At 33.6% G+C, this 26,072-nt stretch overlaps 2 protein-coding genes across 6 annotated transcripts in view; both read left to right on the forward strand.

Moving 5' to 3' along the window:
• The window catches only part of LOC127861008 (hemoglobin-3-like), a 370,059-nt gene that overhangs the window by 190,005 nt on the left and 153,982 nt on the right, over nucleotides 1–26,072 (forward strand). The window lies entirely within an intron of this gene.
• Nucleotides 7,287–8,245, forward strand: LOC127861094 (hemoglobin-3-like). The gene is made up of 3 exons (XM_052399474.1): nucleotides 7,287–7,447; nucleotides 7,581–7,806; nucleotides 7,950–8,245. The coding sequence occupies exons 1-3, from the start codon at nucleotides 7,329–7,331 to the stop codon at nucleotides 8,097–8,099; spliced, it is 495 nt and encodes a 164-aa protein (XP_052255434.1). The 5' UTR covers nucleotides 7,287–7,328; the 3' UTR covers nucleotides 8,100–8,245.

Consider the following 26,072-nt stretch of genomic DNA (forward strand, 5'->3'; position numbering starts at 1 on the left):
AGTTTTCTGAGAAGAAACAATACTTGTTCAGAGTATAGCAGGCTCATGCGGCCTCTGGTTTATTTATTTGGCCTCGGCCTTTAACCTGGGTCGCTTTGATTTCAGGTGTTTAGCCCCCATATCAACAAGGCTCTCGACCCTATATGTAGTTATTCATATTGTTTAAAGATTTTGAGAACCCTCACTCGGTGCCAGTGGGGAAAAACAGGGACCTTCTTATAGCTAGATGAATGCATTAAATATGCCAGCAACACTTTATAATCAATAACTTTATAATTGATGATTCTGTTCTTTTAACTACATTACTAATTTACCAAAACAATGTGAAACACATTTTTATGCCCCCAAAGGAGGGCATATAGTGATCGCACTGTCCGGGTGTCTATCCGGCACACTTTGCATTTAGGTTTCGAAAAAATGCTCATAACTTCTATGTCGCTTCAGATGTAACATTCATATTTGGTATGCATGTGTATATGGACAAGGCCTTCCCATACACACACAAATTTTAACCCCTTTGACCTTGAACTTAGGGTCGGCGTTTAGGTTTTGAAAAATGCTCATAACTTCTATTAAAGCGTTTATCGGGGGCGTATGTCATCCTACGGAGACAGCTCTTGTTTTTGCTACTGTCCTCTGCACAAACCATGCTTTATCTGCATATATGCATCCAACCAAATCAGTAAAACTATTTGTCAGTAAATTACAGTAAACTTATTGCATGTTAACTTTTCAACAATATATATATACATGTATATATATAATTATATATAACAGATCTTGAAAAAAACACACATCAAACTTCAAATTGTTTTAGTAAATTATAGGCTTTAATTGGTATTGTGACATTGACACCACTCATGCATGCGACTATACAATTATACAACTATGGAACACATTATTTATGAGAAATTCCAATACATCAACATATCGTCTCAGATTTAAGGCAGATAATCTAGTGCTTTTTTGCTGCCATTTTTACTATTACACATTTTTTCATTTTATGTTATGATGCATTGATCTTGTTTCTAAATTAACCAAGCAATCATGTTAAACTTTTGAAGAAAGATGTTGTCTAATAAATATAGAAAATATAATCACTACAAAGTGAACAAAATTCAGTTGAATACTGTGACCAACAAAGATTTGCCAAAGAGCAATTCAGATCATGATTTAAATTAAATACAAGTAATATGAAAGTCTGCCTATTGGATCCCAGTTAAGACTTATTTGTCAAATCTGCACATTTATTTTCCCTTAGCCATATAGAATTGGGGACTAAATACCATCAAGTCCTGTAAAAAGGAGCAGGGTATAGCACGCTGCTATTGATCTCTTGAGCTTTCACATGAATTTTACGGGTAATTTTCATACAACAAATTATATAGAGTAATGATAAAGCATTATGAGCACAAATTATATCTCTTACTAGTGGTGCAAAAATCATTTAAGTGTCGCATTTCAAAAGAAAATTTATATAAAAAGGTATTATTAATTGTTAAAACGTTATAAAAGGTTATTTCAATTCACTAAAGCATTTAATTACAAGAACAAGTGCATTTTATGTCCATTACAATACATGTAATAGTAATAGTATTGGCATTGTATTTATCTGCATTTGATGTGCATTTAATACACTTAAAAATGCAGACAAGACACACTTCTAACAGAAACAAATGTATTTTTTCTGCATTTTTCCAGCATTAATACTCTTCAAGTGTATTTTTTATCATCCCAAATACACTTTACATGAAAAAGGTATGTTAAAATGCATTTTTAGTTTGTTTTAAGTATATTTTCAAATGCATTAAGACACTCTTTTCTTTTGCAAAAAAATGTTGAACAAAAACTTGAAAATATTTAATATACTAAAGTGTAGTAATTATTAAAGTTTTGTATGAGCATCAAAAACAGTGTCAAATTCATACCATGCCTATTTAGTAGCAGTAGGCCTTATGTGGTCTACTTGTGGTAGAAATAATGCATTTTGTATAATACAACATACATAAATTTAAAAAATATAGCTGCCCATACAGTTCAATACAATGTTCAATTAACTACACTATGCAAAGTTGAAATATGACATCAAGCTTGGAATAATCTTTTCAATAATGAATAATATGCTGTTTTAATTTATAAGTGAAATAGACACTTGCAAATAAAAACTGATTTTACATCAAAACTAAATGTTTAATTTGATTTTTAGCTCCACTGGCCAAAGGTCCTGTGTCCATCGTGCATCCATGCATAAACTTTTCCTTTAAACATCTTCTCCTAAACTACTGGTCCAATTCTGATGAAATTTCTTAGGAATGTTCCTGGGGTGAACCTCTTTCAAATTTGTTCAAATTATGCCCCTGGGGTCAAATTTGACTCTGCCCTGGGGGTCACAAAATTGAAAATTTGCTTAAATAAGGCCTATTTTGTGAAAACTTTCAAAATCTCCCGTCCATAACCATTGGGCCTTGGGCTATCAAATTTGGTATGTAGAGACATCTAATAGTCCTCTACCAAATTTGTTCAAATTATACCCCTGGGGTCAAATTTGACCCTGCCCCGGGGGTCACAAAATTGAACATATGCTTATTTAGGGTATATTTTGTGAAAACTTTACAAATCTTAATGTCCATAACCATTTGGCCTAGGGCTACCAAATTTGGTATGTAGTGGCATCTTATAGTCCTCTACCAAGTTTGTTCAAATTATGCCCCTGGGGTCAAGTTTGACCCTGCCCCGAGGGTCACAAAATTGAACATATGCTTATATAAGGCCTATTTTGTGAAAACTTCAAAAAATTTCTTGTCCATAACAATCCGGCCTAGGGCTATCAAATTTGGTATATAGTGACAACTTATAGTCCTCTACCAAATTATCATATCTTTCATAATCCAGTATACCTGTAAAAAGGGAATTTGTAACTAATAATCACACAATATACACAATTAAAATTGTATGCATTTAGATTTATTTAGTACTGCACATTAATCATTTTCCAAAAATATGTAGCAACATTACATTATATAATGCTGCAATACTAAAGTAATTTACTAATTAAAGGTCCCTGTTGTGTAATGGATGTGGTGTCCACCTAATGATCTGGAGGTCACTGGTTTGATCCCCAGTGTGGGAGCATTCTTAAGAAATCTCCAAGAGACACCCAAGTACTGGTTCTAGGCCCAGTAAACGAACTCAAGAGCATTTCACATACATGTACGCAGTTAGTACTTTAAATTTAATCGAACTAAAAATGGGTTAAAACTAACAACTGAAACCCTTATTAATACATTTTATTTTGAATCAAGCAAATGTGCAAATTCATTAAAAATAATGATTAAATTTGAAACATTCTACTTTAAAGTAATCATGATAATTTAGATCATTTTCAGAATATTTAATGATGATAATGGTACAATTATATATTCCCTAAATGATAAAAATAAAACATGTAATGTTAATTTATGAAAAAAAAAACGTTTTAATTTTATCAATATCATGGTAATTACAACTAGATACAGGCAATTAGATCAGAAACGTGCATTAATTATATTAATGAACAACCCAGACATTTGTAGTGATTTATGGTCACTATTTGATTAACGTTCTATACATGACCTGTCATAAAAGGTATTTTTTAGCCAGTACTACAATCGGCAATGATAGTCTGTATTGCATACATATTCCAACGTCTATTATCGATTCGCTTCCTCAAACTGAACAAATATTTAATGTTTACATCGCGAAACGTAATGCATCCAGTTTCACTTTCGGTTTGGTTGGTTTTGTAAACACCGTAATTTCATCTTAAAAATTGGATGATAGGGTGATTAAATAATAATGGAAAAGTAAATCACTTGGATAATAGGTCAAAATGCAACACAAATGAACGTTAATAGTGCTATTAATATCAAAGTTTCGGTAAAAAGTTTGGCGCTAGTTCAACGCGCATCGTATACAGCCTCATGACAATATACTGACAACCTTTTGGGTAGTAAAGTAGTAATACAAGGCAATATGGCGACCGTTAGCCACGAGGCCTATCTTACGGAGGAATCCGAGATAGCCGATGTATCACGATTGGTTAATTAAATTGAAAAGTTTAATAAGAACATTTGGTTTAACATATTTTAATTTGCGGACACGCTTCAAAACATCTCCATAAAATGATGGATGGGAAATTGCATTATTTAAATGCCATTTTAAAGAAACATTATATTTTGAAATTAAATCACCATACTTAGAGTAAAATTTAGCCAATTTACTTCTAAGGTTATGATACAAAAAGCCTTGTTTTAAGCATTTTTTTTGGTAATATTAGAATACGATCATTAAAATCTTTAATACATGAACATGCTCTGGCACAACGTACCAACTGCGAAAAATAAATACCATAGGAAGGTCCTTTAGGAAAGTTGCCATCTAGGAACGGAAAATTCTCAATTTAAAAGTTAAAGTTCGTATAAACTAGTATTGATAAAATTATAATTAATAGTTAAATGTAAGTCTAAATACGCAGCGTCTGTATTGGATATACACGATCTATTTAAGACTAGTTCTTTTGGGTAGATTTTGTGAATATATTGTTCAAAAAATGGATTATCTAAATTAAGTATGTCATCAATGTACCTACTAGTAAGGTTAAAACAATGAATCAAATCTACTTGCTTAGTTTTAGATAATTCTAACATAAATTCGCTTTTCAATGTCAAAACTGAAAAAGTACTTTCTTTAAAAACGAAAGTAATTGATGATCGCTAACATGTCTAACATAAGCGGCCATATTATGTTTATGATATAAACGCATAATTAATAATACATTTACTTACATAGATTTGCATATGTATGTTAGGCTTCGTATGTAATTATCCGGTCTTACTGCTTATTGATAACAAATTAACAATTACCTTTACTGTGTATCTTTTGTTGAGTTACGACCGCCATTCTTTTATTTATTCGCTTACAGCCAAGCTTTTGTTTATTGTGTTTTGTGTTATTTTCGTTTTAGTTTTTAAATGTTCGATGTTTACTTGCTGTAAAAAATGTTGGATTTTATTTTAGGTCGACGTAAAGTGTTGGTTTGTAATTAAACTTGTTTTATTGTGCTCTGTATTACTTAAATCAAATTTGTGTCAGGCGGAGGTAGTGGCATCTTTAATGGATACAATTTCAATAAATAATAAAACCTGAATACAACTGATATTTTGATACACAAAACTTTAGCTCGCAATCAGTCTGATGAATTTTGTAAACAAAACATCAATTCAAAACCAAAGTATCAATGTATTGATTTTTAACGCATCTTAAACATACGTGACTATTACCGCTAAAAGCCACCGACTCCACACAGATGTCAAGTCAAATTATCGCGATTAAGACACAACAATACTTCCAATGAGCAAAACTTTATCATCTGCTTATAACAATAAGGACAAAACAAGATAAAGCTTTGACATCATGAATATTCCATTAAAATACGTAGTCGATTGTTAATAAAGATAACACATGTCGTGAATTATTGATATGGATATCTGAAGACATAAGTATATATTCATGCAGCCACAATTCGTCTGTAACTTAAATTTACGAATTCACTTAGTGGCTTCTGTCTTGTTCGTGACGTTAATTGGGCTAACTTATTTTGTTAATATTCGAAATTTATTTGTACTTGAAATGTTACAATTTTTGTGTTTCAAATTATTTATAAATTTTGCAACATAAAGCCAGTCGTTTGTATTCTGATACTACTTGAATTGAGAGTTAATCAGATTCTGTTATTTTGTAATTTTTACTGCAGATATATATTTAAATAAAGGGGATAAACGAATAAAAAGATATAAAATTAAAATTAAGGAGTTAAATTAATTGTAAAGTCATTCTTGAAGTATTTGTAATACTTGTAAAAAAAACAGTCTGAACAGTTTCACTTAAAACAATATAAGGTTTACTCAAACCCATGCCATTCGGTCAACGAGCACTACATCGATTCACTCCTCTACCACAATTTGGGGTTATATATATTTAGCTCCCTTTTTTTTCATTTGGGACATATTTTTATATTTACGTGTTTGCATACATATGTGCACATAGAAAAGTAAACATCGCGTTTCAAGTTTCAGTCGTATAGACATAGTTTTCTAGCTGTGTGTAATTATGCTATGTTTGAATTTCACTGTTGAATTAAATGAAGGCGTAACTTTCAAATACGCCTGAATAATGGTATCGCCATTATAAAGTTAATATGAAAAGTCATTCAGTTAAAAACAGCATGCTGCTTTTAAAGGTGTCAAATAAATAAATGAAGCAGCATATTGAATTTCAAAATTTGAATTTTCGTTACAACGGAACGATATACATTTCATGTACGTTTATTCTCTTAAGATAACGTATTAAATAGGCAATATCATTTGGACAGGACAGGTAACATATTCTTTTTTTTATTAAATGACCAAATGAAAAACGACACCACAAGTATGTAAAGCCCAATATCTTATAAAAATCTGCCGCTTTCCAAAAATATATTACACTGTCAGGGTTGCGGTTTGCCTATTTTTATGTAGGGTATATTAAGTGAAAATTTAATATCTTAAGTTGCAACTGGTGAGATTTACGCATTTAATAATACTAAATACACTTATTAACTTGTTAAGGTATTATTAACATGTATTTGAAATGATTATTATGCACCATACTTGCAACTTAATGAGCAATATTGTATATAAAAATGTGATATCTACTTGTTGTAATAATTTATAAATAGACAACGTATAACACAAGTATGTAAGTTCATCGTAGAAACAAGCCGTAATGGAAATACATTAGGGTAAAGACCTGTCTATAAATACAAATGGATATATATTGTATATACATTGTATGTACCTTGTAAATTGTACTGCAACAATTATTAAGTTTAAACCTATTTATTTTTAATATTAATTTTGTATATATTTTTTTATTTACATTATGGTTTCGTTTATTTTATGTTAATACCATTGCGTTAAATTAATATTAAATGTTATATAAACCGCACACTGTAGTTGAATTGCATTGATTTAATTTTGAAAAATACGGCACTTTAATGGGTTACTGAAAATATCGGTAATTGTTCTTTTCAAATCATACGCTGTGTTTAGTTTCTATATTTACACGGTTGTTGTAACCACAATCAGAAACTGATTGATATAATATTGTCCTATATAGTTTACGAACGCACAAAAGTCGTATATTTTAAAAGGATGACTAGTTGTAAAATTCTGTACGCAGCAATAACACAAATCGGTAGTTATTTAATTTTGTATTTTTACCATTTTGTTTCTGAAAGAATCTCGTACTCAATGAGTGACCCCGCTGACCCCGTGTCGGGCCTCACGTGGCGCCAAAAGGAGGCTGTGAGGGAGAGCTGGGGGAAAATGAGCTGTGAGTGGAAGACACATGGCGTCGAGTTCTTCATTAGGTAAATACAGTACAAGTAACTATTAGGGGGATCACCGAAGGGAGCAGTTTTGAATGAAACAAATTCTGTAATGCTTTTCTTCTCTGTTTTTATCAGATCACAATTGTAGTGTTCCTTCTTTTCATTTCCGCAGACTCGTCAAAACATACCCCTCCATTCTAGCATATTTCAAGACATTTGATGGTATGGATTTTGACGCCATACGCAGCTCACCCAAGCTGCGTGCGCACATGCTGAACTTCAAACACGGAATTACATCATTTGTGGATAACCTGGATGACGTGGAATGTCTTATGGTACTGATCCACAAGATGACAGAAAACCATTTCCGGCGGCAGATAACCATAAATGAATTTCAGGTATTGTTAGCTTACATTGTTTTCTTCAGATATGAAAAGAGTTTGAAACTGTGCGATTAACTTTGTTTTACATTTACCGTACAAGCCAAACGTTCATATGTGATTGTTGATATCTTTCATTCATGACACTATCCGTTTTTCAGGACGCATTCACGCTGTTCTCTACGTTCATTCAGGAAGTGACGCAATGTGATGACCTCACTGTAGGTGCCTGGACAGCCACATTGACAGTTATCTGCACGGTGATTCGTGATCACATGACCTTGCTGCAGTCCCGAGGAGAAGGAGTATGACAGCGGATTTTTTTATATTAACCACTGATTGTACTGTGCACATTGGCACAGTTCGGAATACAACTGAAGTTGTTTAATGTATAAAACAATTGTGTAATCTCATTCAATATTAAATTTGCTTTACCTTTGTATTACAATTAGTATTGATGCACATCGTTTATTGGATGTTTCAGTATTTTGAGAATTACTATTTTTGCAAACCCGTACAGAGTACTGCAGACTCTTTAGTTATTTCTCATCCGAAACGCATTAGTTAGAGTTTGTAGCATTTCGAAATTGACATATATAATTCAAATTGGAATGTGTACCAGCGAGTGACCAACGCATTTAATTAACCTTGTTTGTGACAACTGTACGTCATGAACTCATACACCGTTGAATGTCTGTGACACGTTTAATACTATATTAATCAGTTTGCAGCTCATGTGGTTAACAGCTATCCATGTAGATGTAAAAATAAATATTAAATTGTTGTGAATTACTCAGTTTCAATCGCTCAGGGGTGTTTCGTGCGTACAGACTAAAGCGTGACCTTCACGTGGTCAGTCAAGCACTCTACGCCTGTTCGAGAATATTCTCCAATTTAAAAATTATAAATATGTCAACATTCGTGTTTTATATACAGTATGCATTACAATCAGTTCAAATATGATAAAGGAGCAACGACGAAATGTTTGATACACGACTACGAATCGAATTATTTGGAACATTAAGTTGCATAGTTGATATTGAAAACCACATTAATTGAATGATAAGAACACGCGTATTTTCTATTGTTTGTAAGAGAATGAGAATAAACGAACAGCACCCGGCTGAACATTATTATCATTTGAAACTTTACACAGTTATGCATGCGTATCCTAATTGTGGTATTGATTTTAAAGTTATTTTGTACAATTTAACATTTCATTCGTTTCACTAACTTCACTAATGCCATGTTGAATAATTTAAAACTGATTGTTTTATGGGGACTTATTTGCAGATTTTAGTATACTTTGAAGCATGTCACACAACCATTTTTTTCCTAAATATATGAGCACAGGCAACAAAGGGGTAATATCAAACAAGAAACATGACTGAAGCAATATCCGTCTCAGGGACCAGATTTCGAAAACTTCAATCAGACGGATCTGATGTTGACCGATTCCGTCCGATGGATTAGGTCTTTGGCACACGGGCATTTATACATAAATTGTCATTTAAAAAGGGCAGTTATCAGTTTAAATCGTTGGCATGAGCACTTAACGCTTGTAAACTTTCTGAACTAGAAAAAGTATGAGTAGGTTAACACTGATGGTCGTAATTGAGTTAACATTAACAACTGGCAATAACCTTGCCATTATAGTATCAATAGCTATAGATATTGTACACTGCACCTCCTTTAAGTTCTATATATTTACCTATGAATGTCCACATTGATACATTTGAAAGATTGCGAGCTATATCCTGGACAAAAGGTCAGATGGAAAACATGATTCAAGTATAGAGCCCTCTTACATTTTCTTACTTGTGCTGGTATATAATAATAACATTTTAATTGCAACAACTGTGCTACTGAGAGATACATGTACATACTTGTTTAAAAAAAACGTTGAGGAAAAAAAGCGGAGATAGACGACCTTAAGTTTGTATATATTTTAATATTGACATTGCAAGTAATTGGTGCATCCATAACACAGGGCTGCAAATATTACTAGTACCATGTAACTGTTCATCCCAAATTATGCTTTAAATAACTTCAGTACTCAAAACATCAGAAAAAAGGTACCAAAAACATCATCAGAAGCCTTGTTTGTTTAGTATTATACCACGTTAAAAGACACCACTCGTTTTAATAGTAGTAGTTACTTTTTAAGTTCTATTTAATGTTGCTTTTTAACATTCGGTTTGGTCACTTTGAACACTCTCTTAGTTAACATGCGTTTCGTTTGACAATGACCTGTTCGTCGTAAGTGACGAAAAAAAAAAGAAGACATTATTTTAGTAATCATTTTTCTGTCGGTTTAAACAGTTTCAACGACGTTTAACCAATGCAGAAATGATATAATATAAAACTGGCTACATTTATCTCAATTCTAGCTCATTTAATAAAAATAGTTCCGTAGCTAAACACCACACACTTGTTAAAAGGTTATAAAAGATTGGAAATGTTATAGATAAAGATTAAACAGTCGAGGAAGAAGTACATAATATCTGACATAAAAATGACCACAAACTAATTAATTCGCTAATATAAATTTTATGTTCCAAACATATTTCAAAACAAAGCAATCATCCAATGAAGCGTTTAATTACTAGGTATAATAATAATATCTTAATTTCAACAACTGTGCTACTGAGAGATACCTACTTGTTAAAAAAAGTTCCAGAAAAAAATGTGGAGATTTACGCCCTGTATGTTTGTGTATATTTTAATAATGGCATAACACATTACAAGTACTTGGCTCATCCATAACACAGGCTGCAATTATTACTGGTACCATGTAACTGCTCATCCCAAATTATGCTTTAAATAACTTCAGAATTAAAAACGTCTTTAAAAAGGTACCAAAAAACATGATCAGTAGGCATGTTGTTTTAGTCTTAAATAGTGGTAGTTATTTAAGTTCCATTTAATGCTGCTTTTTAACATTCGTTTTTTTTTCACTTTGAACACTCCCGTAGGTCAAACAGGTTAACAGTTTAGTTTATTAGTTTATTTAAGTCTTATCCACAATTTATCATAACAATTATTACAATCAAAGATGCATAGCATGTATGAATGAGACCATTCTTAGAGAATTATAAGAGACTATCAGTATCACAATCTCATAAAAACTGACATAACATACAACATAACATAAAATATTACACTTATCTAACTAACATTCATCGGTTTATGGTTTAATAATTATGATGTTTAATATAAAATTACTGAATGTACATATTAAAAACTTGATTAATTTCTGCTAATCAAGACATTTAGGTATTTGTTTAAAATGGTATTAAAACATGTCATTAAGAGTTGATGTTTTCATTTAGCTTTCCAAACTATTTTCCGGTAAAAAAAACCGTATAACAAGACTATTGCCAAGCAATATATGTCCCCTACCGGCTCCACCATTGTCAGAATTTTTTTTTGCCATAGCAACCAGAATTTTTGACGTAGGAACAAAATGAAATGACGTGCATATGTCCATATTGCCATCTATCCATGTTTCAAGTTTCGTGAAAAAATATGAAGAACTTTTGAAGTTATCGCAGGATCCAGAAAAGTGTGACAGACAAAAATATAATCTTTTATTCTTTTATTTTTTCCTAATCAGATATGAAAAGTATAGATGAGCAGAAATTTTCAGATATATCATAAAACGTATCATTATTATAAAAAGAAATAACCTGCAGCATTAAGATTAAAATAGGTGTACAGCGTATTGTTTCTTATTTTCAGTATGTTACATGCGTTCCGTTCGACCTTGACCTTTTCATTGTAAGTTACGAATAGTTTCAAACACGACATTATTTTCGTGTTCATTCGTCTGGCTGCTTATACAGTTTCAACTTTGTTTAACCGATGTAAAAATGACATAAAATTAAAGCGGCAACATTTATCTGGTTTGAACACTATTTATTTAGTTCATTGAAAGTACATATAAGCAATACAATACAATAAAAACATACAAATTATATTTGAAAAATATGCTAGGCAGGTAGAGTTACAGTATTGCTTAACATAAAGGCTGTAAAAAACAATTGGACAGAATTGAGAAGGAAGCTCGAGGCTTATACTATGTCTCTCTTCTGTCAGTTAGAAGCGCTGCTGTAATGGTTTAAACAACCGAACGTATAAAAACTATTTAAAGACATGTCAAAATTACGAACAATATGTTACAGTGATAGGTAATTGCATACCGTTTAGAAGTGAAAAAGTAGTATAAGTTATAATACAAAAAGTATAACAGAGTAATGTAGATAGCATAGAGCTAATGAAATGAGAAGAAAAGGGACAGAGGTGAAATAGTAGAGTTTCAGAATAAGAGAAATGCGGTAAGAAAAGAAGCAGTTGCGGGAACGGGGCATCGTTAGCAGAATATGGTTTGTTCCTGAGATAGAGTTGGGTTAGAATCTATGACTATCTCGGATGAAAGACTGAACATGTTTGAATATTAATAAGTTTACTTCATATGATCCGTCTTTAACTCCGAAAAGAAGTAGTTGCAAAGTTATGGGTTGGAAACTGGACGGATTGTTAAAGAGGATAACTGTTTTTTCTGTATAAATGGGGCAAATTGAAGAAAAAGTGATATGTATCTTCAATCGCACCCATTGACAATATGGACTTCGTACAATGTTTTTTGCATACAAATGTTCATTTAAACTGCTACAGTGCATTCGTAAACGCGCATGTAGAACATTAGACGTCCGCTCCCCATCGTAGTAATGCTGGGGAATTATTTTGTTATCTTTACTAAGATTTGCTTTGAAAGCAGAGAGAGAAGGAGCCGTTCTTACCGATTCCGGTAGATTGTTCCATAAGTTTATAGTTGATGGTAGGAAAGATCGTGTAAAATGTTGTGATTTGCATTGAATACTGCGAATATTGTTAGAGTTATGAAGAGGATAAGCCGATCTTTCTTCCACGCTAGAGGGGATAAGTGTGCACAAGTATGTGGGTGATAGTGAATTATACATTTTATAGAAGTGGGTAAGTTTATGTTTTGTTCTCCTATTTTTTAATGGTTCGAGAGCAGTTTCATTATATAGGTTTTGTAAAGATGCTTAACGTGTTCCCCCGCTGATTATTCTTGCTGCCTGTTGTTGAATCTTCTCCAGTTCTATTTCATCTTGTGTATTAATGTTATCCTAGACTATATCAGCGTATTCAAGAATTGGTCTAATAAATGTTGTTTATATCGATAGAAGGGACTTTCTATCGAGCGTAAACTTAAACGTTCGCATTAGATTGAGTCTTTGCCATGCTTTCTTCTTGATAGATTCAATATGGTCATGCCAAGAACATGTATCAGAAAAAGTTAAGCCTAGATGCTTGTGAGACGAAACCTCAGTGATTTGGCAGTCGTTGAAAAAAGAAGGGGATATATTGGGCGGTTGATTTTTCTAGATATAACTAGGGATTCCGTTTTGGATGGATTGACGGTAACCAACCACTTATCAGCCCAATAATGAAATTTTGCAAGATCAGAGTTAAGATTAGCCGCATCAACAGGGTTGATTGGCTTTTTTGTATGCTGGTTTACGGCGTCGAATTTCCTTGCGAATATTATTTTGTAGCCATGGAGGGTCGGCTGTTCTTATTGTAACTATTTTGTGTGGGATTGTAGTTTCGCAGAAACTGATAAGTTGACGTGTGAAATTTGAGGTATATATGTCAGTAATGTTATCACAGTAGCTGTTCCAATCAAAGTTCAGCACAAGTTGTCTTAGAATAGTGTAGTCACCATCTTTATATCGCCATATTTTACGTTTAAAATTAGACCCAGCTGTTCTATTGAAGTTTATGACGCAGTAGATTGGACAATGAACTCGAAGTTGCTGGTTAAGAAAAGGTTCTCCAACGCCACTTTTTAGCACTTTCAATGAAGATGTTATTATAAAAAGGTCAAGAATGAAATTCGAGGTTTCAGTAAAATGAGTAGGCTCTTTAATAATCTGTGTGAGATTATACAGTAAAAGAAGGGAGTCTATTTTGATCCTGCACTGTGTTTTATTCATGTCGAGATTAAAATCACCTGTGATAACAATGTTCTCAATACCGGTGTCAACGGCTAGTGAGATCGAATCGTTTATGCATTCAAGAAGATAAGAGGACAAGAGTTTGGTGGTCTGTAGAAAGAGCCAGTTAAAAGACGCCTTCCCTTGATACGTATGTCGACCCATAGACATTCGAGATCGTCAATTTGTAGGTCAGGTCGCTCAATGACAAAGAGGTCAGATCCTATGTATACTAGAATACCTCCATGGGAATCGTTTCTTCTATCCCGTCTGAACGGCTTATGATAAGAAGGGAAAAGTAAGTCGGCAGTGTTAACTGTTTAGCTGAGCCAAGTTTCAGTAAAGACTATGATATCAAAATTGTTAAGATCAGCATACAGAATATATTTCTTGGCGAGGAAGCTCTGAACGTTGTATTGAACAATTTTTAGAGTATTTGCAAATGCATCATTTATTGAAGATGAGAAAGATGTACCCAAAGACGAGGAAGACATATCAAGGGAGGTGTCGGGTCCAGGATTTGGATGGACATCGCCTCCTCTAAGAAGAAGAATTGCCAGCCAGCAAACTTACTCGAACATATTGATTTGTTGAAGCCCTTTACTTTTCATAGTAAGAGACTAGAACAAACCTATCCTCAACATTTATCTGAATGCTTGCACATTAAACGAAAATATTTCTGTAATCAAACACCCACATTTATGTGTTATTGTGCATGATGCTTTCTTAAAATAAATGCTAATAAATTTTAATAATCGAAAACATCATCATCTTATAAAATAACTGTATGTGTATGAACATGTGGAGTTTACTTTTAATTGTTTCCTTAATGGCTAATAATGTTTGCATGAGAAAGATTTAAGACATACTATAAAGCACGAGCCAAAGTCAGTGAATCTAAATAAGAATGTATCAAATAGCAGATTTAACTATATTTAATTTCACTTAAACAGTATCGTTTTCATGTTAATACTGTTTGCTAACGACAAATTAGTTTTAATCTTTTCAATAGTATAGCATTCCTTTTTGAAATCTCGTTCTTTGCTCTAAGCGATCACCACGAATGGGACGAAGAGTTCCCAACTGCTCTCTCAACTTCAGTATTCTCAGTGTTCTTCCACATCTAAACGCTCCCAGTTGATGCACACCGGGTGAAATGAATATATTTTATGATGGTAAATATTGAAGGAATGTTTCTATACACGTTATGTATGAAAATATATTTTTTTAAATGCAATATATCAGATTATTTAAATTCATTTCGAATTGAACGTTTATCGTTTTTCCCATAATTTTCACAAAGTGAAGGAAACATTTGATCATACATAAATATTTCCAGAAATACTAGTTATGATAAGAAGACATAAAATATACTTAATGAATTGATAAAATAAACATCCAGATAAAATTATCATTTGTTGACAAGCCATGTCTGATAACCCAGCATTACTACAAACATTACGGAGGTAACGTCACTCCATTAATAGCGCATTTGTAGAATATGTGTCTGACACAGAATTTCAGTAATGCGACAACCGTGTCTTGTATAAATTATTATCGGTAGACTCAACATTCACAAATAATTTCTTTTTAAATCCAACAAGCTAATAACACATAGAGTATACATATAATTCAAATTATACTAAATTGTCGTTATTTTGTTGTTAACTTCTTAACAATCAAATTATGTACGCTTCGCCTATTTTTCAAAAAATTGTCAGTTTCCACATCACGTCAATTAATGTTAACTCACTACGACGCATTTCTTAGAAACAGCAGTATGCAATGATAATGTTGTTAATTATGTACTGGCTCTGCGCCGTAATTCAAATGCCTGGTAATGGTGAGGGGCACTAAACGGCTACTCGAGATTGGGTCCCGACCAGGGGAGGTGCACTATACGGCTACTCGAGATTTGGTCCCGGCCAGGTGGGGGGCACTATACGGCAACTCGAGATTGGGTCCCGGCTTGGGGAGGGGAACTATACGGCTACTCGAACTTGGGTCCCGGCCAGGTTGGGGGCACTATACGGCTACTCGAGATTGGGTCCCGGCTAGGGGAGGGGCACTATACGGCTACTTTAAGTTGGATCTCGGCCAGGTGGGGGGGCACTATAAGGCTACTCGAGATCGGGTCCCGGCTAGGGGAGGGGCACTATACGGCTACTCGAGATTTGGTCCCGGCCAGGTGGGGGGCACGATAAAGCTACTCGAGATTGGGTCCCGGCTAGGGTAGGGGCACTATACGGCTACTTGAGATTTGGTCCCGGCCAGGTGGGAGGCACTATACGGCTACTCGAGATTGGGCCCCGGCCAGGGGAGGGGCACTAAATTTGCAAGCCTTAAGTGATTTCATTCGTACTGTTTCCAACGAATGTTTTACTATTAAATATGAAGGGCAAATATAACCAAATTTAATTGAACTTCATACTAATTCAATATGGTCAATTGAATTGTTTCAATAAATGACGTCGCTGAAAACAACTGTGACGCGCTTTCATAAAACAGAGTTTAGATAATCAATATGTAATAAAAAATAAAAATAAATGGAAAAAGATGGTCGGTTCATGATTGCAATATTAATGGAAAAAAAAATCATTAATCTAGCTATAAGTCGGTAAACACCTTTGCCGCTATCGATCTTAAGTTCTTGCGATGACATTTCCTGTCGTCAGATTTTTAGATCTGAACTTAAACCTCATTTAACGATTTAACGATTTACCAACATAAATCGAAAACATTTCTTATATTAAAAAATACTTAACGCATAATTTTATTATCTCAAAAATTTACTTGAAAACACGTGCTTTAATTCACGTACACATATAGGCGTTTTAAAACGTTTCACATACTTTGTCATCAAAGGTTTTTTTCTGAATGCATCTGTTATACGTGAAAACTAGCGTTCTTGCCAGACACGTTACTATCGCGATTGGCCAGTTTACATGTACATGTAAATCAGATTTATATAATTTTACCGATCGTGCGTTTATACTTAAGTCAATTATTTCACAAGTGCATTAATCAAATAATTACGGGTAATAATTACAACAACAGTCACGTGGTTGTATGCCCAGCACAAACAAAAGAAGATTCAATCTGTATATTTATATTTGCTAATTTGTCATTTAAATCTAATTGGAATCAATTGTAGAATGATCGATAATGAACAACAATATAATAACCATGTGTATTCGATATGCATGTGTTTACATTTGTAAAGTTATTTTGATAAGTGGGCTTGTACGTAGCGAAAGCTCATCTTAGCTTGAATATGCAGTGGGGATAACATACCTGGTTGATGTTTGCTGAAAAACTTCTTCATGCTTTCTACAACCAATAAATTCCACAAATAGGACACATTATTGTTATAAAATAGAAACTTAATTACAACGGAACGGTGTGCACACAGGCAGACATACAGTCAAGTTACCATTACCGGATCATACCCATAGGGGATCACTTTGATGTTCAAGACTGCGTATTGCGATAAATAGTTGACATTTTTAGATGATTTTTTTGCACACAACATCTTCAAGGCCTGTTGCGTAAAGTGTACATACAATAAAACATATAGAAAACAATTAATAACAAAAAATGAATATAATTTATAACTTGCAATGTTACTTGGCCATTGTAAACAGCACAGTTCATGTTTCAACAGTTCAAATAGCGTGTTAGATGCCCTTCTGAATGGTTTCGATCACGTGATCCGTTATGGCTACAACGGATCCGTTAATGCGTGAATTCTGAGGCGAAAAAAAGGTATCACAAATACATTTTGCATGCGCTTTAAAATAAGACTATTCGCTGAAACAATAAGCAAAGGTAATATTCAATCAAACCTGTGTAAAACAAGTCTCAAAATATGCATTGCTTTTCACCAGAACAACTTTATTGAGCTACTGATCCGGTAATGGTAATTTGACTGTATTATACATTTTATTACCACATTTATAAATAATTTCTCTGCACAGATAGGCAGACATGTCATTATTGGTATATGACGAATCATTTTATTTCCTGGCAAATTGCACAAACTCTTGCCTATTCTTCCTTAGAACTTGCAATAAACACAACCGTTAATCACAGGCACTACCTCGTTTTAGATGCATTTATAAATAAGCCGATTCTACTTCAGAGATGGCGCTTTGACCGGATGTTTTTAAAATTCACGGATAATTCTACAGAGTTAGTGGGTTGAATATGGGTTTCTTTTCAACATATTTCGCAATATTTAAAAAACGAGCACTTTAGTGCGATTCATCGAAGATTAATGAATCCACAAATGTACAGAAACATACCATCACAACCCTTTTTCACACGTGAGGACCTTTATAATTTGTTGCATTGTGGAAAATTGTAAAGCAAATCGATGTATTTTGCGTGTGTGACGAGAAAATTTCCACCACATTAATTAAATTAAATTGCTTCGAACAAGTACATGTTGTTTCATGCATACACACTACGCACATGCGCGCACACACGCGCACACACGCGCACACACGCACACACACTGGCATCTCGGCGATCTCATAGATAATTGTGCATTCTTTCAAAAGAGAAAGTGCAAATGCCAAGGAGGTGGAAGTAAGAACAGGAGGTGGCACCGATGCACATTTTAAGGTATGTCAAAGCGACACATTTATTGGACTTTCCAGGACTTACATTTGTAAGTCGCGTACGGTTTTACATACATTTAATAAGAAACAATACGTTTTCTTATAAATACTGGCTGGATTTAAATGTTTGTCTTCACCGTTAAAATAAATTGCATGACCATTTGTATCTGTTCATGATCTATTATTGGTTCACTCCTTGTTATAGCTACAACAAGCCTCTGGTAATCGTGAACTACTTCACATATGATAAGCAATACATGTATACACATGATTATCAACAAAAGCAGCCAACATGCATTCAATAAAACCAGTTTGATTTCGTAATTAAAATTTGAAACTATTAGTTTATCAAATGTTAATTCTTTACTTGTGTGTAGCTTATGTGCATATGCATAAATTGGAAATAAATGATCGTCGAATGAAGGCAACACACAGGCGCACATTTATAAATTAATATGGTCGTGTTCTTCTTTGATTACCTTCATTTAGTGGTTTGATTTATTTTTGTATTCATAAATTTACAAACAGAAAATTGCACTAAGTCAACCTGTAAACATGAACCACTAAAAATGCTCGTTATGTTCGAGCTGCATTGCCATTGAACGCTAATATAGAATGTTCTGAAACTCATATATTGTGTCACTGATATTCATAACCGTTTAATTTTTACAGATGGGAGTGTTTAAAGGATGGAAGAGGACAAGGTTACTCCTGGCTTCACGGAACGATACAGCTGTTATAAAAAGTGACAGTGGTCGTAATTTTAACGAAGCACCTCTGGAAGAAACACGTGTATTAAACGCATTGACACAAGTACTAGGTATAAGACACCACATAATGACGTCTTCGCGGGCGATCATGCACACTCTGAAATGGGTAGGTTATCGGCCATTGAAGGAGATTATACGTTTGAGAAATATGAGTTAGATGGAAATACGTTCTAGATACTAAACGACGCTATAAAGATCAACCATGAGTCTTGATAAATATAACGAAGTATATATACACGCTATAATATAACTGTACAATTTTGCTTGGCGTTTCCTCACAAGGCGTGAAACACACAGTCAGTCGTTTACACTCAGCACACCAACCCTAAAATTTGGTTCCCACCATACACTTTTTGTGTGCTATTCCACGTTGATTGTTGTTTTTTTCACTCAATCATCATCAAAAATAATCGAACCATTTACATCTACAGAATTATGACAAACATATATTGTTAAGAAATTTACATTTCTGCCGTAAAACTGGAAAGTAATTTTAGTATAATTACATAAACGTTAAAACAAATACCTAGTTATTTGTACAGTTGTTTGTGTGAACAAACAACCTTATGTGGCGTAATTAAGGTTCTTTGAACTTTGCGTTTTTGTGAATAAGGCATTTGGATTAGGGAAAACACTAATCATTTCAAGCTGAATTAACATCTTTGAAATATTTTGTGAATTAATCTTACTGTTTAAACAAATTTTTTTTAGAAGAACTATTTTGAGAATGTTGAGATTTGAGTCATGGGGTGAGTATTACATATTTGGTATATGTCTACAATCTGTTGTATTCAGGTTGCTGACTTCTTAATTTAGTTTGTTACTTTTTTATTCAAATAATTACATCAATGTGTATTTGTTATGTCTATATTTGTTTTCATGTATTAACGTTGAAAAATAAAATTAAAAATATTTGAAAAAAAAGGAACAATATCTTTCTTATCTTAGTCAGTTATGATATTATTGTCATTCGAAAGTTAAATCATATATCATGCAATAACGTCGCCTCCGATTCTTAGCGGTACTTAACAAGGTTCCATCTCTTTTGGAAAAATGGTAAAATATCTATCATATCTGCAAGAACGCAATGTTTTTGTGCATTCAACAAATAGTATATGTTGAAAGCAATCTTTTGATGTGGTTAGAATTTTATGCAGGGGAAATGCACTCTTAAAGCACGCAAAAAGTGTTAGATTACCTTTTAAAAAATCTACAATGCCAATACTTATAAAGAGCCTTACGTTTCCATATTTGTTGTGATTGTATGTTTCTGTACATTTTGCGGATAAATTAATCTTCGCAGAATCGCACTACATGGTCCGATTTTTCTAGCATAATGCGAAATGTGTTTTAAAAAAACCCATATAAAACCAATTTACCATGTAGAATTTTCCTTAAATTAAAAAAATCGGGTCCTTAGCATCACCTCAGAAGTAGCATTGGCTCACTTATTAATGCATCTCAAAAAGAGAGGTGGCGCCCGTGATTAACGGCCGTGAGAAAGCTATAACAAAATAAAGGTAACGTATGTAAAACAGACGCCAATTATTGTTATTGCATATGATTTGTTGTGCCTGTATTAAATATATGAAAGTTACAAAATCTACATATGTTAAAATACTTCGTGCCGCTCTGATAACATATATTATTGTTAACGGGTTTACACGTGTTTTGTTGATATTGACATATTGAATTACACTATTAAAATAAACATTGAGATAAACATATCAATTGTTGACAAGTTAATAGCGATGGCTTGCGTAGAATTCAGTTTTACTGTAAATTACAAACATATTTCCATGATAACGCATTAGCAAGTTCTGCTTCTTAAGGGATTTTGAGAAACGCTTAATCTGTTACAAAATATAAGGTTGTGTTCTGCTCTTAACGTGTTATCAACGGAAAAATAGTACAGTTTACAGTACTGTACACTTAACAAATGTAATAAATACGCACATTAAAGAGAAATTTAATTTACCGAATTACTGTTTTGAAGATGTATTAATAAATATCCACACACAAATCAGAAAAAATGAGTGTGTATTTTGTTCCCCTGGTTTGGTGTCTATGTTTGCTATTTAGTTGAACCTGATTGATATATTAAAGTGTATGTAAATAATGTTAAAGTTATAATTGCGGTCGAAAAGTGCATGGATCGTTATACCCCCAAGTAGTGGTGCTATCGTATCAATATTTTATTCTATATAATCAAACCAAATAGAAGAAGTAGTAGTAGTAGTATTGGTAGTAGAAGTAGTAGTAGTAGTAGTAGTAGTAGTAGTAGTAGTAGTAGTAGTAATAGTAGTAGTAGTAGTAGTAGTAGTAGTAGTAGTAGTAGTAGTAGTAGTAGGTGGTAGTTAGTAGTAGTAGTAGTAGTAGTAGTAGTAGTAGTAGTAGTAGTATTGTAGTAGTAGTAGTAGTAGTAGTAGTAGTAGTAGTAGTATGTCGTAGTAGTAGTAGTAGTAGTAGTAGTAGTAGTAGTAGTAGTAGTAGTAGTAGTGGGTAGTAGTAGTAGTAGTAGATAGTAGTAGTAGTAGTAGTAGTAGTAGTAAGTAGTAGTTGAGTAGTAGTAGTAGTAGTAGTAGTAGTAGTAGTAGTGTAGTAGTAGTAGTAGTAGTAGTAGTGTGGTAGTAGTAGTAGTAGTAGTAGTAGTAGTAGTAGTGGTAGTAGTAGTAGTGTAGTAGTAGTAGTAGTAGTAGTAGTAGTAGTAGTAGTAGTAGTAGTAAGTAGTAGTAGTAGTAGTAGTAGTAGTAGTAAGTAGTAGTAGGTAGTAGTAGTAGTAGTAGTAGTAGTAGTAGTAGTAGTAGTAGTAGTAGTAGTAGTAGTAGTAGTAGTAGTAGGTAGTAGTAGTAGTAGTAGTAGTAATAGTAGTTGTAGTAGTAGTAGTAGTAGTAATAGTAGTAGTAGTAGTAGTAGTAGTAGTAATCGTAGTAGTAAGTAGTAGTAGTAGTAGTAGTAGTAGTAGTAGTAGTAGTAGTAGTAGTAGTAAGTAGTAGTAGTAGTAGTAGTAGTAGTAGTAGTAGTAGTAGTAGTAGTAGTAGTAGTAGTAGTAGTAGTAGTAGTAGTAGTAGTAGTAGTAGTAGTAGTAGTAGTAGTAGTAGTAGTAGTAGTAGTAGTAGTAGTAGTAGTAGTAGTAGTAGTAGCAGTAGTAGTAGTAGCAGTAGAAGTAGTAGTAGTAGTAGTAGTAGTAGTAGTAGTAGTAGTAGTAGTAGTAGTAGTAGTAGTAGTAGTAGTAGTAGTAGTAGTAGAAGTAGTAGTAGTAGTAGTAGCAGCAGCAGCAGCAGCAGCAGTAGCAGAAGCAGTAGCAGTAGCAGTAGTAGTAGTAGTAGTAGTAGTAATAGTAGCACATCCAATGACCAAAACATGAAAATGTGAATTAACTGTCGCTCGTCCTTCGAGAAAACGGCTGACAACCCAATAAAGTTATTTAACGTGCCTGAGTCAATTCACAGAGAAACTGATCTCTTTTCAAAAAAAAACGGGGTTACATCATTAAATTGTAACTAGACCCTGCTTTGACAACCAATAAACAGACAAAGTTGCCTTGTTTAGCGAACGTATACAGCGCTCTGGTATTGTCCGCGCTTATGAGCAAGTCACGGGAGATAAATAGTACGACAAGTCGAACAATGCTGTCCGTAACGTGACACCTTTACTGACCCCGCTCGGAGGCATAGATGTGGAAAGATTGATGGTTATACCGACGTACGATCGTCTAAAATTTTGAATGATTTCGTGTTTCTGAATGTCATACTATATGCGCGTTTTTGTCGCTGGTATTGAGTTGTACCATTCATCATGCCTCGGCATTCGGAAAGGTACAGGGGCATTTTCACAGATTTTGGCATGTATTGAAGTTTGTCATTAAATGCTTTATATCGATACATTTACACATGGGATCTAAACACCTCTAGTAAAAAACAATGAAAATAAAAGAAAAACAAGTAACCCTCAACTGGGCTCGAACCACTGACCCCCGGAGTAAAATCTATCGCTTAGACCACTCGGCCATCCGTGCTCTTAACTTATATAATTTTACTTTATATAAGCAATCATCTTAGTATCCCAAAATATAACGACAACATCAGAACTGCCCAAATTATTCAATCGTTTCGCTTTGAAACGCTTTATAATTTTTAGGTTTTTAAATCGTCAAAAGATGTGTATAATGGATATTTTGGAGTTTTGCGAATCTGAAACAATTTATTTTAACTTTGTCAATTTACCAATACATGAAAAGGCCCCCTTAAGCAAACCGAGCGTCATATTCACAATTAATAAAATTATCAACAGAATCACAGCCCTGGTCCTTTCTTTAAAATGTTTCATGTTGTTGTTGTTTAGAGGTCACCTTAAAATATTACCTTGCCAACAAATGTATTATCCGTTTGACCCGCGTAATTTTCGAAAAGTTCATGTGAAAATGATGACTGAGATATTATGGGTTTATTTCAACGACGCCTGCTGGTTTATTGATATATGTTTTACCTATTTGATTTGACAATGCATCGTCTGTAATAAAAAGCCCATAAATACTTATTATTTTAGCTGTTTTATTGGCAGATCACTTTATAGTTTTTCTACAGCTATGTTTAAATTCAAACTGAAGGTTGTTCCTCGGGGGGAGTTCAATTAAATTTAATAGGTTTGCTCCATGTTGAGCAGGTTAAATATTTAGCAGTCCATGCGCAAACGGCAAGAGCGGTAATGTTAGAAATAATGGCAGTCTTGGTAGTTTTCGACTTATAAATATTGGCATGCTCTGTGAAAAGGGTGTTTAATGCATGTGCGTAGAGTGTCGTCCCAGATAAGCATGTGCAGGCTATGTCCGAACAGGCTAATCAGGGACGACACTTTCCGCTTTTATGATATTTTCCGTTTACAGAGTCTCTTCTCAGCACAAAGCCAGTTTAGGCGGAAAGTGTCGTCCCCGATTAGCCTGTGCGGCCGACACAGGATAATCTAGGACAGCACTTTACGCACATGCATTATATCCTATTTTACAGAGCGATGCTTATATATTATAATCTCAATATAGAAAGCACGTAATAAAGATACAAATAAGTACTAAGATAACCCGGAACGTGAAATAATGCGTTTGTACAAAATAACATGAGTATTTTATGTTTTAGTTTTATTTGCTGGTAAATCATCATCATAATCAGCATCAGCAGCATCACCACCATCATCATCATCATCATCACCATCACCATTATCATAATAACTACCACCACCATCATCATTATACTACCACCATCACCATTGTTATATGTATGATCATCTTCAGCAGCAGCGGCGGCATTTTAAGCATCATCATCAACATCAATACCCCCATTATTATCATCGTCACTACCACAACCACCAACAACACCATCTTAATAATTGTCAGCATTATCATAATCTTCTTCTTCTACTACTGTATCACCATCATCACTGCCACCACCATCATCATCGTCATTATAACAAACTCAATGAATAGTTCTACAAAGATAAGAACATGTAACATAACGCACACAAAACGCACATTTGGGGCATTGTTGGATTTATATAATGATCGAAAATTGTACCACATTTCATACAATCTTAAATAGGCAGCCATCTGGATCAACAAATCATTAGCCTCGGGTTATAATTACCGGACACGAATATTTGCTTACCGTATGTGTCAATCTTCGGTCATTTCCGTATGTATTCGTTAGGTGTCCGTTGCATACGTATATTTAGGTTGCAGACACGTGACTTAACAAACGGCCAATCAGAATTGTACATGTAGACACGTGACGTTACACAGCCAATCAGAATTGTACACATAACAATTATCAAAGCTTTCGTTGTTTATATCTATATTTATGGAGTCTTACTTAAACGGCCGAACATACAAGTCGCATTATTGCTGGCTTTCGCGGGATGGGCCCATTGCGGGCTTCGCATGTATCTTGTATTTGACAAACATTTTGGAAACGTTGTGTTGTGTTAACAAGCAGAAATAAAACGCAAAGAAATCAGAAATGAACGTTGTTTGTTACTGTGTCTTTTCCACGAACGATACTTAATTACGCTACACAGAACATATAATGGAGCCGTGTACCATGGATACGACCGAAGTACGATCACAAGTGCGATCACGTGCCGAAAAAATGAAAACATCACAACCACAACGCGACATGAATTCAGGTCAGTTGTTTAAAAAATTATGGCAAACTTGGAGAGGGAATTTCAAAATTTATAAAGTAGAAAATGAAAGTAAAAGGCGTCATGACAACGAAATTTTTAAGAATTGTTTTAAAGAATTTAATGTAGTTAGATGTTAAAAATAATAGTGTTGATAAAAAATTATGTACGAACAAATTTTACAAATATCAAAATCATGCCAATTTTGCATTTACTGGCACATTTTTATAAATAGCGGTGAATTGAGAATAAAAAGAGATATTTGAGTTTTACATTATTTTTATGAGTTATGGAACTCATTTAATTAAAGGTGTACACACAGAGAGTATTTAAAGAATTTTTATATATTTTTGGTATTGTTAGAATATAGGATTATGTACGGACTTACATTTTAAATTGTTGGAATGTTTGTAAATTTTCATTAAATTAAAATGTACGAGGAAAAATAAGAGTATTTAAAACAGTTTTGTTTATTATTTAAATAAAGAAAATTTGTGGATGATTTTATTTATTAATATAATAGAAAAACTCGAAGAAGGAACAAATATAAAAAAAATATTCAAAGAATTTACCTAGTATTTTACATTGGCAGAATTAAGAATTTAGGAATTTAGATTATTTAAGACAGTTTTGTTTATTATTTTAATAAAGAACATAAGGCGGGTTTTGTTTATTAGAACGATAAAGAAAATTAAAGA

Source organism: Dreissena polymorpha, chromosome 1 (genome assembly GCF_020536995.1).
Source record: "Dreissena polymorpha isolate Duluth1 chromosome 1, UMN_Dpol_1.0, whole genome shotgun sequence".
Lineage (NCBI taxonomy): Eukaryota > Metazoa > Mollusca > Bivalvia > Myida > Dreissenidae > Dreissena > Dreissena polymorpha.

Excerpts from the sequence above, each read along its gene's own strand:
- LOC127861094 (XM_052399474.1), top strand. The coding sequence starts at position 7,329 with ATGAGTGACCCCGCTGACCCCGTGTCGGGCCTCACGTGGCGCCAAAAG. Across the intron at positions 7,448-7,580 it reads GGCGTCGAGTTCTTCATTAG|ACTCGTCAAAACATACCCCT; the intron begins GTAAATACAGTA and ends TCATTTCCGCAG. Across the intron at positions 7,807-7,949 it reads TAACCATAAATGAATTTCAG|GACGCATTCACGCTGTTCTC; the intron begins GTATTGTTAGCT and ends TCCGTTTTTCAG.